Raw genomic sequence first — 17,076 nt, 5'->3', positions numbered from 1 at the left:
GCAGCATATGATAAATTATTCCAGAGAAGCAAAAGTAATAATGTAAGGAGACCAATAACAGTTGCACAAAAGAGCAAGGCAATTTCAGATGAAGATAAGTAAAAGCCAGAAAATTAAAATATTACTGTTGTAAAAGTCTGTCCCAGTGAAAAATCCATTTTTTTTAACCCACAGCTAAAATAAGAAAAATAATATTGGTTACCACATGACCCAAAAACTTATTTTTAAATCAATAGATGCACAGCTCAAAAGTACACAAACATTTCACAACCAATATTATATGAACAATTCATCCTCGTACAGTCTGGCTATTCAGCTGATTTCATATGACTTCAGTCCGTCTGTCAAATGACAGAAAAATGCATACATAGCTCTCTTGTTACACAAGAAAGACTGCAATATCTGAATTCACTGTAGCTTTCAAATAAAATCCCAAACGAAATGGAAATATTCAGTTAGTTTAAAATTTTATTTTTTTTTTAATTTTTTTTTTTATTTTTTTATTTAATAAAAAGTAAAAGTAGTCCTTAAGTCCGTGTTTTTTTTTTCAAGTTACTGCAGATTGTTGGGAAAGGAACGAGTCTGGAAATGAAGTCTGATTTTCATTATAAATAATGGGCAGTAAAATAAGATTTTGTTTTCATTTCTAGGAAGAGGTGTGGAAAGTACGGTTATCCTCCCATGGCCATCCTTTATCCCTGCAGTTTGGGAAGAGGAGGGAAGGGAGTGAAGTTTCCATCCTGTAGTATTTCCTCTCCCTGAAGTTTCAATGTCAAAGGTGCATTTGTAATCAGACAGCCATTAGATAATGGGGAGGAAGAGCGAGAAAATCCATCCTCATCCATGATTCCTATCATAAGCTCTTGCAGGGTGAGCTCCGCTGAATGGATGTTTTAGGGTATTTACTTAATTTATTTTTAAATGTCAGTTCTTAGCAGCTCCTGGATGGACATCTCTGTTGATGAGTGGTTGCTTTTTTCCCTACATGCCTTCTCCTGCAAAGGCAAAGTGTTCAGTTTCCAGCGCTGTGAAAGGGTAGCGGTTGTGGAGCATGAGACCCAACTATCAAAAAAGAAAAGGAAAATAATGTATTTATTAAAAAATGATAATCACAATGCAGGCTGCAAAACAATATCATTTTTCAGGGAAACAGGTGTCCTTGACTTAGATATGATTACTATGCATATTTTCCCAAAGGGTAAGAAACATCAGAACCCTTATCTCAGATTTGCACATTCAATACATATGGCTCTAAGGTCAATTCTCATAGCCTATATCAAGTTTTCCACTAAGATGCACAAACAACTCTGGAAGCAATGCTCATCTTGTATCATCCATATTATACTTGTCAAATACACAGAACAATGGAAAGTAGCCCGTGCCAGAGTATTTCATACTGTTATTAAGGGGGTAAGAAATACAGCAACAGACTTGCCTTAACTGCTGATCTTCCATATGATCTTTACTGGGTAGCACTGCCATACAGGAGTACACGCTCTAAAGATTTTAAAATGAGTGAAACCATGACATGGATTATGCAGCCTTCAAGGTAGGTAAATTAGTATGCAACTTCTGGCTCGGCCACCTCCTAAGCCTGACAGCACATCAAAATAACTCCAACTTGGTAAATGGAAAGTAGAATAAAATATTAGGGCTGAAACACATGCATGTGTGTGTGTGTGTGTGTGTGAGAGCACGCAAGTAAGATGTAGACACACAAACACATATACCTTTATTCTTGTTAATTATACAAAATAGCTACAGCTACTGAACTAATGTACTTAAAAATCTATTACTGCAGGGGACGGGACAAATGTTGTTACACTAAACATAGAGCTACTAAAAAAAGTAATCCACCTGGAGGAAAATAGCTATGAAGAAAATAAGGTACTAATCTTAAAAGTAAAGCAAAAGCTTTAATGGAAAAGCTCACTCAGACTCCGCCTTACACTGCTGTGAGGGAAACGGTCTTTTTCTTGTATATGCCTTCTCTTAATTTGTACTGCTGCACTGCCTTCTTTTATTTTGTATATTGCAATGTATTTTCATTACCCTGTGTTTTAACTGTATTCTGTTTGCCATTTTATATTTAAACTAGAAAAGGGACCAGAGCTGCTTATCTTGAGAGATATTAATCCATTTTTTTTCCATCTTACCACTAAAACGTGCAAATCTGTCCAAGACCACCAATCACTGGAGAGCTCACACTCTCCCTTCTCAGAAGTCACCTTAGGATTAGTGCTTCTGGTTTTGCTCCTGGTGACAGGAGCACTGGGGCATTATTTCCTAAAGACTGATGATCACCAGAAAGCATTATAACTACTCCATAGATGCCAGCTTGGAATTTGTGCTTCTATTTTGCTCCTGGTGAGTGTCTGTCTATGTGGGACCTTCCTGATTTGTCTGGTTGTTCAAGGCATCTACTAGGAAAAGGCTATAAAAAGCCTACAGACCTCTGCGTCATCTGGGACAAGAATACTGATCAGTGAAGAGCTTGTGGCCACCATCTCACTTTGGAATTGGTGCTACTGTTTTGCTTCTGGTGAGCAGTGTGAAGCTCTTGTGAGACCAGCAATAGTAGCAGCAAATTAGGTGAATCCCCACTATTCATCATTCTTGACAAGGCTAGTTCTTTTCTCTAAGTACGGCTTCATAAGCTACAATCTACACTAACATCAGAACATCTCCCTAAATACTTCACAAATCATCAGGTCTGACTTTAGTAGTTTCCCCTCAAGTGTCTGGCAGTGCTCTGTATAAATGCAGACATGCTGAGTTGACATTTTTCCTGTAAAAGCACCTGTGAAATTCCACCAACACCTAGTTGCACACAAGGCAACTTAGTTTGCAGTAACAAGCATTACCCCCAGAGCTGTAAGCCAGGTAGTCCTGACATTACTTATATTCTCAATGCAACTATCTAAATCAATAAACAAGGTGCCTGTTGCCACGGATATGAACTTTCCCACCATGTCCATTACCAGCTTGGTGGATAAGAGCATCCTGAGGCAATACAGAAACTGCCTCATGTTTAATGACAACCAGCTAATTCTCAAACAAACTAATACATATGCTTACTATGAAAATTGCGAATGGAGATGCTTTGCAGATGGAACACTTGAAATTTGGATTTTCGAATGTCCATCTTGCTGAACATCTCTGTACTGAAAGTTCACATTAGCGAATGCAGAGATGGTGGTAGAGTGCGGTTTAGGAAATTCACCCCTTTCCTCAATGTAGTGCAATCTCGGAGTTGGAATATATAATGTGCAGGGGGGCTTGCTTCCCTGCAAAAACGTTAAGTTTAGTGTTGTAGTACAACAGTACTTGTGACAACAAGAACTTCTGTTCCATTTGTGATAGGTGCAGGGCAAACAGTATGTCGATTTATGCATAATCAACATTACCGGGTTACACCCTTGTAAATGTCAAATTTTGAGAAAACAAATCAATGTTTTTGTTCAAAATAGAAGTGATTGTCGATATTATAATAGCAAACCTATATATAAATATAAATACACACACACATATACAATGTCATTGGAGACAAAGCTCTCGCGTAAAAGAACTGATGTCAATCAGGTTGTCAATAGCACACACCAAGTCCATCACAAACAGTGTACAGAATACACAGACCACATATGGTGATGCACTTAAATGTAATCTTCTTAAACCGCTAAGACCTCCTAGATGATGTACACATAAATGCCCTCAGCAGCCTCAAATACACCCATATCAATACATACAGCCACAACTCTTGGAGCCTATATTTCTAAGCCCATAAGGCAAACCACTACACAATCCAACATTCTGATTAACAAAGACACTATTGTGAGACACTGATGTTCTTCTCACCAGGTTAAGTAAGGAGAAAGTCATGGTCAATTTATTACAGGGGCCAGGATCCAACACATTATGCATGTACTCATGATTCTGTCATAGTCCATGTGGGTCTTAATGACCGGAAACGTACTTCTCTAGATTAGATGAGGAGAGATATCTGAGCTCTTGGAATACATGCCCAGGCTGGTATGATCCTTGCACTAACAGCATTTTACTTTCTCCATGGACGATGCCACAATACAAACAAAAGATGAGTGACTAACAATTGGTTTAGTTTCTGGTGTCATTCTAAGGGGGTGCAATATTTGTCAGCAAAGAAGAAAATGGTCAACAGACCATGCCGCTTTGTCAGCGATGGTTTCCACCTTTTACTTCTAGGCTTTCGAATATTAACTGCAACACTGTCCTCCCCCCATAGTGCTTTTTTAGGCAATGCCAAACTGAAAACACTACCAACAAAGCAAATCAAAATGTGCTACTTACTCAGTCCTACAAGTTTAAACGAAACTCCACTCCTTACAAGCTCTTCCCATCCCAGAAAATGCTGATGTATGTACAGTCACTAAAACATGGTTTAAAGCAAGAGAGAACACATCAGCAGTACTAGGCTATAATGCCTTCCACACATTCAGACCAGCTAATAAACAAGCATGGACTAATGGTGGACATGCCTTAATTTATATCAAAAACAACCATACCTCAAGGTAGGTCAAAGAGGATGGTGCACTTGAGCTTCTTCATGTTCAAATCACCACAGGAAAAATCCTATTCCATTTCCTTGCACTTTACTGTCCATAAAACGTATTTAAGCTTATTGGAAACACTCACCATTCAACCCAATACCATATTTATGGGTGACTAACTACCCCACTAATAAAGTACAGTTGTGTACATTTACCATAAATGTAGATGTTCTAGTGTAGTCACTGTTGCAGTCATTACATTTGGGTTATCCCTGCCAGGGTAAACCTCGGCCGGCCCGAATACCAGAGACTTAGTATTTCTGCGTCGGTTGCGGTCGCTTGAGGACTGACGTCAGGTCGTCAGTAGTATAAAGTAAGGCAGGCAAAGCCATCACATCAGTTTTTCTTGCCCTAACCTGTCAGGAGACCCCAAGTAGGAGGCCAGGTACTGGTGGAAGAACCCCAACAGTGGAAAATAAATACCAATATGTCCCTTGAAAGGAAAGGAGAACAACAAGTTAGAAAGGTGATAAAAGGAGAATGAGAAGAAAGGGGGATGGGGGGGACCAGGACTGTAACAATGAATACACTCTAACATCTACACAACTGTACTATGTTCTTCGTGTTTCACAGTTGCAGTCATCACATTTGGATTGATTCCCAAAGCTGAGGAAAAGGGTGGAGGCAGTCACGGAAACTAGGGGCTGGCTAGGATGCCCTGCAAGACTGCAGAGGCAAACTTTGTCCTGGATTTGGAGAAGAGAGGCAGGTGGTAATGCTTGGTAAAAGTGTGAACAGATGTCCCTGGTGGGGACACCTCTGAGGAAAGAAGCTGCAGAGGTGGAGGCTGCTGTGTTGAAGTGTGTCCTGACCCCCTTGGGGGGGAGGCTTTCCATGCTGTTTGTAGCAGAAATGGATGCAGTGTGCTATCCCTTTGGAATTTGTTTGTTTGGAGACGGCTTTGCCTTCTGCCCATGTAGCAAAGCTAACCAGCAATTGATCAGACTTTATGAAGGATTTAGTCCTGTCTAGATAGGATCTGAGCTGTCTGTGCACATCTAGAGAGTGAAGAATCCTTTCCCCCTTGTTCTGGGGATTAGTAAAAAAGGTGGGCAAATTAATGGATTGGTTGAGAGCCACACTGGACACCACCTTGGGCATGAAGGATGGGTTAGTTCTGAGGGATACCTGGTCTGCATGGAAGATGAAGAAGGGTTCTACAGCCATGAGTGGTTGCAGTTCAGAGACTGTTCTGGCTGAAGTGATGGCCAGAAGGAATGCTGTCTTCCAGGAGAGAAACTTTAGCTCTGCAGAGGCAGCTGGTTCAAAAGGGGGAAGGGTGAGCTTTTCCAATACAAAGTTAAGGTCCCAAGCTGGTGTTGGTGCCCTTCTGGGTGGCCTCAAGTTGCTAGCCCCTCTTAGGAACTGTTTGATCAAAGGGTGTGAGAAAAGGGACTGCTCAGTGGGAAAATGAGCAGAAACAGCAGAGGCATGAATTTTGTATAGAGGAGAAAGAGAGGCCACTGTGTAGTAGGTCAGCTAAGCATTCCTGGATGAAAGGGAGGGAAGGCTGTGCCATATTGGCTCCCTTAGCCTGGATCCAGGTGCAGAACCTGTTCCACTTATCAGCATAAGACTGTCTGGTGCTAGGACGTCTGGCCTCACAGATAACATCCAGTACCTGTTTACTGAGGTTGGCAGAATGGTTCAGGGTTAGGGAATAAGCCAAGTTGCTAAACTGAGTGTCTGAAATTGGGGATGCATGAATTCCCCTTCTCTCTGGGTCAGGAGGTTTGGAATCTGAGGAAGATGCCATGGAGGTAGAGGGGATAGGCTGAGCAGCAAGGGGTACCAGTGCTGCTGGGGCCAGTCTGGAGCTATAAGAATGGTCCTTGATTTTTCCTCCCTTATTCTGAGCAGTACCCTGGGGATGACAGGTAGGGGAGGAAAGGCATAGACCAAAAGATTGACCCAGGGGAAGGACAGGGCATCCATTTTCCAAGTCATGCAGTGATGTTCCCTGGTGCAGAATTTGCTGAGGTGATGGTTGGTGTGAGAGGCAAAGAGGTTGACCTTCGGGGTTCCCCATTTCTGAGTTATTAGGGTGAAGGTACTTCTGTTGAGTTGTCACTCATGTGGGTCCAGAAGATTTCTGCTTAATTGGTCTGCCAGAGAGTTGAGACACCTTGGTAGTAATTGTGCTAACAGGTGTAGTTGCATGGCAGAGGCTGTGTGCCAAAGGGTCATGGCCAGCCTGCATAGACGGTATTGAGCGAGTCTCTCCTTGCTTGATGATGTACCACATCACAGTGGTGTTGTCTATTTTGATCAGGAGAACCTCTGGAGAGAGAAGGGGCTTGAAAGCTATCAAGGCATGCTGCACAGCCATCATCTCTTTTTGACAGAAGTGCAGGGGGATTTGCTGTGGGCTCCATTGGCCCTGTATGCACCTGCCATCCATATGTGCACCCCAAGCGTAGTCTGATGCATCTGTGGTGAGGGTATGGGCGGCAGGGGTGGGGAAAAAGGCATTCCCTTGTTGTGGGAGCATGCTGTTGCCCACCAAAGAAAATAATTTCTGAGGCAAGGAATTACAGGTAGAAGAGTTTCCAGGTCTTGAGAGTGTTGACACCAAAGGCTCTAAGTACCATTGAAATTTCTTCATATGCAGTCTGGCATATGGAATGAGTAGTATGCAAGATGCCATGAACCCCAGAGCTTACAGGATCTTCCTTACAGATAGCTGGGGCTTGGTGGCTAGTTGAGAGAAGTAGGCTGTCAGGAACATTTGTTTCTCTGGAGTAAGGTATGCCATCTGGGATGCTGTGTCCAGGCTTGCTCCCAGGAAGATTATCCTTTGGGTGGACACCTGTTTGGATTTCTTTTCGTTGATTGTGTACTCCTAGGGAGGTTAGTAGGGTCTTATCAAAGGCCCAGAGCCGTCTTAGGCATAGGCCAACTAGGCGGCTGCCTAGGGCGCCGGTCTAGCAGGGTGTTTTTCCAGTATTTATTTGGTGTAGGAAGACCAGGATGGGGGCACCGGGTAGTGTGGCGGGCGGTGCTGTGGAGCCCTTTTGCCTACGGCATCAGTTCACCTAAGGTCGCTCCTGCAAAGGCCAGGTGCTTGAGCAGCTTTTCCTGGCTGTCTGCCTGAATAAGGCAGTCGTTTAGGTATAGGTAAATCTGAATATTTCTTTGTCTGCAAAAGGCAATGGCCGGAGCCAGATATTTTGTGAAAACTCTGGGAGCAGTAGCTAAGCCAAAGGGAAGCGCAGAGAACTTAAAGTGTTGAGATCATGCCCTGAAGTGGAGACATTTTGTGCATGATTCCCTGATAGGAATGTGGAGGTAGGCCTCTTTAAGATCTAGGTTGGCTAGCCAAGCATCCTTGGAGAGCATGGGTAGCAGCTGTTGGAGGGTGGGCATTTTGAATTTTGGTATCACCAGGAAGGTGTTTAGAATGGATAGATCAAGGATGGGGTGCCATGTGCCCTCTTTTCTGGGCACCAGAAAAAGTCTGGAGTAGAAACCTTGGCCTATCTGTTCTACAGGAACAAGCTCTACTGCTCTCATAGAGAGCAGTGAAAGGATTTGCTTTTGAGCCTCTGCCCAATGATATGGTGGTAGATCTGGGAACCCTTTTGGAGTTGGAAGGGTGTGGAAGGAAAATTTGTATCCCTGAGACACAATGTTCAGAACCCAGTGGTCCTTGGTAATGGTGGCCCAGGTGCTTGAGTGAAAGGAGCGTTTTCCTCCTAGGGGTAAGTGACGGTGGGCAGAGGGAGGAGTTGAGTCATTGTGAGTTCTTACCATAAGGGGGTGGCTTAGAACCCTCTGGTTTTCAAGTGGAGGTAGTCCACTGCTTAGATCTCTGCATTCCCTGGGGCTGCTTCCACAGGGCTTGAGCTGGGCTGGTTTACTGGGAGCAGTAAAGGACCAGTGTTTGGAGGAACAATGCCTGCTGAACATAAGGGGCTGGACCTGCAAGAAATCCTTAACTGTTGCATAGATTTTTCTTTTTCTTCCATCTTTTTTAAGACCTCTTCTGCCTTAGTGCCAAATGTGCAAGGGGGCATCCAACAATTTAGATGTGACATGGTCTGCCAGGGGCTGTTCCTTAAGCCATGCATGCCTTCTAATGACAGATCCAGTGACTGCTGCCCTGCAAGAAGCTTCTAGGGTGTCAAAACCACACTGCAAGGTGCATTTAGTTTACTTGACTTACAGAATGCATTAACTCTTGTAAATCTTTAGATTCTGCCCAAGCAGAAAAGGAAAACATTTTTTGTTTAAGGAGTTCTAAGGTACGTTGCTGAAATTTAGCATATGGAACTGACAATTTAGTGCCCTGAAAGCAAGAGTAGCTGAGGTGTATACTTTTTTACCCCATCTGTCCAATGCTAGGGAATACCTGTCTGCGAGGGTGAGATTCTTAGCAGAGATTGCTTTAATCCCTTTTGGCCCTTGATAAATGACCTCAGGGTCAGCTGTAGGATTTTGTAAAAGATATTTGTGTGAGTCAGGGACTCTATAGTACCTGTCTGGTTTCCTGGGAGCAGGAGGAAGGGCGTCAGGTGTCAAGCTGGATTCGAGGAAAATATCCTCCACAACATCCAAGACTGGGGGGATGGCCAAGGGTCTGTGTTGTGGAAGATCTAGGAATTCCCTGAGTCTCTTTTTCAGACAGAGTAGTCTTGACTCTCCCATAGGAAATGTTCCCTTAAAGTACGCAAGGTTTCCCCAAAGGAAAAATCCTCTGGGGGAGAGGCTGAAGGAATGGAATCTTCTGCATCATAATCCTTATAAGTGGAGAGGGGTTGCATGTCTTCAGATTCAGATGCATCTGATTCATCTGACTCTTGTTCAGGCAGAACGACAGGGGACAGATCTCTTTTCGTTTTGGAGGGGGTAGCTTGGCTTCTCCTTAACAGCATGATAAGATCTTACGCCATTTTAAGCATTTGAGACTGAGGCCAGGTAGCAGGCGCCTGAGAGTGGGTCGTCGGTATCTTAAGTGTGGTTCGTACCCTGGGCCTAAGAAACTCAGTAGTCTTAGAAAGAACGGTAGTCACGAAAAAAGACGTCGGTTTGTGTCAAGATTCGGTAGTGCGAAGGACTTCCTTGGAAGCCGGTGCCTGCTCAGCAGCTCCGGACCCATCCAAGGTAGAGACAACCACAGGATCCTTAGTCGAAGAGTTTTGCGGCATACCGGACTTCGAAAGGGTCTCTGTAGCAGCCTGCGAATCAACAGAAGCGGGCATCAGGGGTTGCGAAAGCACCTCACTGATTACCAGAGAACTGACGACTAGCTTAACGGAAGCGTCGTCAGTAGGTTTGGACCTGTGCGGTCTGTCTCTGTCTTTATCTTTACGTTTTTTTGTAAGATCTGCTGTCGAATGGCTTACCGAAGCCATATCGGAATTCGAGGACTGTAAGCGAAAATATCTGGCTACAATAAGGGCCCTATGACGTACAGTTCTGGTGTTGAACAAAGCACAGAAGCTTCAACGAGGGATGTCATGGTCTGGGCCTAAACAAGTGACGCAGTAAGAGTGGAAGACTCTGTGTGGTATTTGCTTTCCACAGGCGAGACGATTATTAACTTTTTGACATCGGTTAGTGCAAGAAAAAAGGATCCGCAATGGGGTACTTTTAGAAGACTTCAACTTCAATTCGGTAGACGAAAACTCAGGTAACGGCCAACCGGCACTAGTGCGAACTGCTTCTGCTTCGAGCTCCACGGCAAGAAAGACTGATGTAATGGCATCACCTGCCTTATTTTATACTACTGACGACCTGACATCAGTCCTCAAGCGACAGCAACCAATGCAAAAATACTAAGTCTCTGGTATTTGAGCCGGCCATGGGCTACCCCGGCAGGGATAACCCAAACGTGATGACTGCAACAGTGAAACATGAAGAACATCTGGGAATGCTACACGACACAACATGTGCAGGCATAAGGATGCCTGAACTTTGTAAATACAGATTCACTGGACCAGATCATCAATATGCCAACCAGAGGCGTAAACATACTGCATCTGGTCTTCACTAATATGGGAGAGCACTGCAGGCCCCCTAGTGCAATGTCCGATCTGATAAGGTCAGACCACAAAACAGTCACCTTTAAAGTAAAAACACACCTGGAACCCCAGCTAACCCTGGAATGTTCAGGAACTTCTCTAAGGCTAACTTCCTACATTTCAAGCCTCCACCAAACCCTGAGAACACTATTATCTACATGGAACTATTCACAGAAACCCTATACAAGCAAGTTAATAGCTGCAGAAGCAGCTGTACCCATCGGCAATAAGTATAAAACTAACAAAAAAAGCCACCCTGCTGGAATCACAGCATCAACAGGCTGTATAACAAAAGGAAGTAGTCATAACAACAATTAGGAAGTGAAGCAACAGCAGGATAAAAGCACTCTCATTAATCTAAACAAACAACTCAGAGAAAAAAAGTCTACCAAATCCAAATCTGAGGTAAATGAGGCACCCAGGTCTAGGACAACCACAAAGCATTCTTCAGTAATGTCCACAACTTCAAAGGCAATACACAATTGTATGCAGAGCTCATTGTTAATGGAGTCACCTATACTGAGCCAGAATATACAGCAAACTTACTGGCAGACAAATTCAGCCCTCTCTCCCCTTCAACTTCCCCTTAGGAAATATCAAATATACCCCCCCACTACCACTATGGAACAAGTCCTCAATACTCTCTCTTTAAGGCCTGGAACAATGCATTGATGAGCCCACACAACATCCCGGGATGCACTCTAAACAGCATGAAATGACTTACCAGGCCATATGGAATTGCTACTTAACCGTACCCTGTAAACAGGCTTCTTGACTCATGAATGGAAAGCAGCAACAGTCATTCCTTTGCACAAAGGTGGACCATCTACAGACCCATAAGTCTCACTAGACTTGTATGCAAAACCCTGGAAATAATCATCATGGAAATTACCAATAATAACATAGAAAACCTCCAGACACAAGACCCAACCCAATTTGGTTTTGTAAAGGGTAGGTCATGTCTACTGAACCTGATGGATTTCTTTGAGAATGTCACCAAAGTAATGGATGAGGGCAAAACAGTCCATACTACATACCTTGACCTGGTCAAGGCCATTTGATACAATAACCCACTCGGGCACTGCTGATAAACTCAAGAAGTTAGGTATAAAACCCTTATGTCACCCAGTGGATAGCCATCTGGCTCACAGACAGGGCTCAGGAAGTTAAAACTGGGGAGTCCACTTCTACAGAGAAGCCAGTCACAAGTGAAGTCCCGCAGGGATTGGTCTCAGAAATGCTCCATTTTTGGCATTAACGTTTTTGAAGTCAAGGCCAATGTCAGAGGCCTCTGGTTGACAAAATCTGCAGATTATTGCAAATTAGGGTCAAAGAATCCCCTACCAATACTAATGTTCTCCAGAAAGTACTGACAGAGACAAATAACTTGTGTCAGATCCATGGACAAACTAAAGGCCAAGAAATGCATAAGAGTATTCTTTGTAACTGAGAGCACCCCCTAAAAATCGACCCTGTAGTCAGAGACTTGGGGACTCACATAGATATTCATCACTTCTCTAAAGTAGAAAGGAAAATGTTCTATGTTATGCAACTTGTAAACAAAGGTGTGGCACCTAGGTCCAAGGAGGTCACTGTTCCGCTATATTCAACATTCGTCAGACCTATCACTGAGTACAGTGCGCCCCTTTTGGTACGTACCTAACCAGGAACATCCAACAACTGGAACGTCCACAGAGGTTCCTTACTAAAAGAATACAGGGCATAAATAACGTGCCCTATGCAGACCGTCTCAAAGCCTTATCCCTGTACTCTGTCTCCTACAGGCTGTTGAGGGTAGATCTATGGCTGGCATGCAAGACATTGTTGGATCCCACTCTGATAGATTTCTTTCATATCCGGAAACAAACAGCACCAGAATTACCCATTCTAAACAACTGAACCTTGCCAGTTATATAAATAGGACCGGCTGGAGAGCAGGTATGTATCCCAGGGACTACTCTTCTCTGGAACAGGCTCCCCATCTATGTGAAGCACAGTTCCTCCCTAACCAAATTCAAGTGTAACTTGGACAACTGGCTGGGGAATGGGAAATTAATCCCTAGTTGAACATCTGTCTCTCTAATGGGCACAGGCAGCCTGTACATTGTTCATCTCTCAAGCCCCCACTTACACTTATCAAGGGTAGCATAACTTGTCAGAGATTTGGGATGCATGGCTAGGCTTAAAAAGGCCCCAGTGTTAGCTAGCTTAGTATAGACCAATGAACTTAAGACACCTAATGAAGTTAAAGTGGAAATTGTGGAAAAAAAAAAAAAAAAAAAGGAACAATGGCAGGAATGAATACACTACAGGAAAGAACACAGCCTTAAAGTAATAAATCTACTAAATGAAAGAAGCAGGCTGCCTAGCAGTACAAAAGACAGAGGGACAGCTTCACAAATTAGACACTTAAATTGCTAGCTGCCAAGCATGTGAAACAAGTAGATTAGTGAGTTATGGTGCATGTGAAACAGATTAGTGCATTACGGTGCATGTGAAACGGATTAGTGAATTACAGTGCATGTGAAATGGATTAGTGAGTTACGGTGCATGTGCTCTAGCCCCCAAAGGAGTAAATCATTTTTTGAGTGCGAGTAGAAAGGAAAGGAAGCGGCTTTACACTCTTATTTTTAGTGTGCCATCTTTACTGCCTTGAGAAGATGTGCATATCATTAATACTTTGTTTGTTGGTGAGGAGGAAAGTGCATGTTATTCTAATTAAAATGAGTTCAGATTCAGTTGGGATCAATATTACATACAAATATATAACGTAACACACAGTGACAGAAAACTATATATAAAAAAAAAATATGGGCATGGGAAAGAAAGAGATTCCATATGGCGCAATATTTATGCAAAGGAGAAAGCCAAGTTAACTAATATAGAGAAGGCAGTTTCAAAGATATTCGGAGAGAAATACAGGCAAAGGCATCTAGATATGGAAAATTTCACAATAAAAAGATTAATAGCACAAAGATGTAATGTAGAAAAGACTATTAGTAAAACAGAAGTTAAAGAAATAAAAGCTGAAGTTATGGAGTGCCTGCGAAATTAAGGATTTAATGTAGAAGGTCTAAAACAGACTACATCACAGCATGATGGAGTGAGCCCCCAGAATAAGGAAAAGCAAGAAGATCAGGAGACATGTGAAGAAGAAATATGGACAGGGGAAAGAAAAAGAGATTTAATATGGTGTAATATTTATGCAAAGGAGAGCACTGCGGTGGTGGTGCTGCGGTAGCGTTGTTGCCTCACAGCAAGACGTCCTGTTCGATTCTCAGCTAGAGCGTCTTCTGTGTAGAGACATGTGTGAATGGGCGTACCTTCGTTGAAGGTTGTGTGTCAGGGCCGGCAAGTAAAAATCTACTGCCAATCATTAGCGGACCGGAGTTCCGCTGTGGTGACCCCTAACCAGGAAATGCCGAAAGACACAACAACATTTATGCAAAGGAGAAAGCAAAACTAACCAATGCAAAAAAGAGCAGCACCAAAGATATTTGAAGAAAAATATAGGGAAGGGAATCTGGATAAGGAAAACTTTACAATACAAAAGATAAGAAGACTAAGAGGAAAAATAGAAAAGAGATTAGTAATGGAGAAGTCAAAGAAATAGAAACTGAGGTTGTGGAACAGCTGCAAAGAGAAGGATTCAGTGTAGTAAATAAATTACAGAAAGCACCACAACAGGATAGAGCAATGGATATCCAAATTAAGGGGAAACTAGTGGAACAGGAAGCAATTAGTCAGGTGCCATATCAAGATATTTTGGAACCTTCCACAGGAAACCAGTATAGGTGTTCACTTAAAGCTGGACAGCAGGGAAAGGAACAGGAAATTGTGGAAACTCTGATGCAGTCAATGTTGAGGAGTGATAGCCCAGTGAGTTCCCATATGACAGAACAACAGATGGCACAGGATGAAATTGAAGAGAATGTGCCAGAGGAAGATGCTATAGAACTTTCTATACAATGCCCACAGGAAACGAAAAACAAGGGATGTGCCCTCAGTATGGAAGAAAATGAGTTAAAAGGAAGAGTTGCTTGATTTAATAGACAAAGACAGATATTTCAAGATCAATGAGAAACAGACTGCAGAAGGTTAATAAAATCCCAAAAGTCAGAAGCTTGATAAAACAAATGAACACCGTAATTAGGACTGTCCATAGAGATCCATGCGATACAACAGAAGTAAACAAAATATATTACTGTGCTGTTAAATTAATAACTGATAAAGTTCTACCACAGGAACACACAATAGCGAGGGAAAAGAGGGGGTGAAAGTGAATACCATCATGGAAATATCGAACAAAGAAAACTAAAAAGCAGATAAGACAAGAAGTGTTATCATTAGAAGATTATAGAAGAGGGAATAGATCAACAAAAATACTAAGAAAGATAGATGTGATAAAAGCAATGCGCGGTATTAGAACAGACCAGGATCTATTATGTACTATTGGAGATAAACTAAGTTTCAAAACAGGCGGAAAGACTTAGAAGATACAAGGATAAATATAAGGAAAAACACAAAATAAGCAATTTATTGATGACCCAAAAAAGTTTTATAGAGAATCGGAAAGTAATAGGAATTGAAAGGCCACCAAAAAAAGAGGAAGTAGATACATTTTGGAGAAGTATCTATGGAGATCCTGTGGAACATAATAGAGAAGCTAAATGGATAGAAGAAGCAAAAGAAAGAATAAGAAGTTTAAAGGTACAGGATATGAAATGGGATGAAATAAGAACCAGAGAGATTGAAACAAAGTTGAGAAAACCCCAGGCCCAGATGCAGTACCTAACTTTTGGCTTAAAGTATTAACTTCTTTGCACGTGGATTTAGCCATGAGTAAAAAGAAGTTGCGTCTTACCATAACGTTCCATCTCAGTTGTTGATCTTCCCATCACTGATGGGTCCTGTTCCGAGCCCCTGGAACAGAGATACCTTATACCAAGCTTGCGTGCACCAAAAACTCTCGAGCTAAGCTGCTACCCACAATGCCCTTTGCTCAGTTACCTCAGATTGAGTTTGCATGCAACATATAGAGAAAGAATAAGTCAGAGGCCATCTCTGCGCAGAAACCCTAATACACCACAAAGACCCAGAAGATCCGCCAGGAACCTTAGGAGGGGGTCGGTGGGAGGGTGTGATGACTGGAAGATCATCAACAACTCAGATAGAACGTTATGGTAAGACATAACTTCTTTATCTAAAGTTGTTAATCTTCTTCCTATTCATCACTGATGGGACCGAGTCCCCAGCTATTTGGAAAACCTGGGTGGCCCTTATGGAAGAACATTGCTGAGAACCATTGAGCCAAAGGCCGCTCCTTCCCCCCGGGAGATGAGGTCCAATTTGTAATGCTTGATAAAGGTGTGGGGCTTAGCCCAAATGGCAGCTGCACAAATGTCATCCATGGAGGCCCTAGAGTGGAAGGCAACAGATGCTGCAATAGCCCTAGTTGAGTGAGCTTTGATTTGGCCAGGCTTCGATCCCTCTGTAAGTGAATAAGTGAAGGCAGTGCAATCCCTCAGCCATTTAGACAAAGTAACTTTTGATACTGCACCTCCTACTCTAGGGCCTGCAAAGGAAATGAAAAGCTGGTCTGACTTGTGAAAGGATTTAGTTCTGTCCAGACAGAATCGTAATTGTCTATGAACATAGAGGAAATGTATGCAGTATTCTCCCTAGTTAGAGTAATTTGGGAAAAACACAGGGAGCTCAATGGACTGGTTAATCGAAAAATCAGAAACCACTTAGGGGAGAAAGGATGGGTTAGTACGAAATGATACTCTGTCCTTATGAAAGATCAGATAAGGGCTCTTGATACATAATGCTTGTAATTCAGAAATTCTTCTTGCTGAAGTTATAGCCACCAGGAATAAGGATTTCCATATCAAGAATTTAAGATCACATGTCACAGCTGGCTCAAACGGGGGCAGAGAAAGAGCCTGCAGAACCCAGGACAGATTCCATGCCTCCACCGGCTGTCTGATGGGAGGTCTGCTGTGAAAAATACCCTGAGGAAGGTCTTGCAAAGGAGAGAGGAGATAAGTGGTACTCCTTCAGACCTGTTATGGAAGTTGGAAACAGCTGCTAGATGAACTCGAATGGTGGAAGCAGAGGCCCCTTTGTTGAACAGCTTAGCCAGATAATGAAGAATAGTGGCTACGGGGGCTGAGAATGGGTCTAGCTTCTGATTACGTGACGAAATAGAGAATCTTTTCCATTTATCCCTGTAAAGTTTCCTGGTGGATGGTTTATGAGAGGCCAAGATAATATCATGGACGGGTGAAGAGAGGGTTTACTGCCTGGCAATTAACGGAAGTGGAGAAACCAAGCTGTCAGCTTGAGAGTGGACAGATTCGGGGGAGTCAGCCCTTGTGGGTGAGATATGAGGTCCTGACGACTGTCTAGGATCCAAGGAGGTTGTAACAGATGAGGTCGAAGGAAGGGAAACCACACTTGACGAG

At 42.9% G+C, this 17,076-nt stretch overlaps 1 protein-coding gene across 6 annotated transcripts in view; it reads right to left on the bottom strand.

Moving 5' to 3' along the window:
- Nucleotides 1-980: 980 nt before the first annotated feature.
- The window catches only part of ATXN2L (ataxin 2 like), a 1,992,254-nt gene continuing 1,976,158 nt past the window's right edge, over nt 981-17,076 (bottom strand). For all 6 annotated transcript variants that reach the window (XM_044058577.1, XM_044058574.1, XM_044058578.1 and 3 more), the window contains one exon: nt 981-1,062. In XM_044058577.1, coding sequence (XP_043914512.1) covers nt 1,013-1,062 — 50 coding nt within the window. In that variant the 3' untranslated portion in view covers nt 981-1,012. The remainder of the gene's footprint in view (nt 1,063-17,076) is intronic.

This window comes from Protopterus annectens, chromosome 16.part0 (genome assembly GCF_019279795.1).
Source record: "Protopterus annectens isolate FY-2018-M chromosome 16.part0, PAN1.0, whole genome shotgun sequence".
Lineage (NCBI taxonomy): Eukaryota > Metazoa > Chordata > Ceratodontiformes > Protopteridae > Protopterus > Protopterus annectens.
This window is presented reverse-complemented; position numbering and strand designations above follow the sequence as displayed.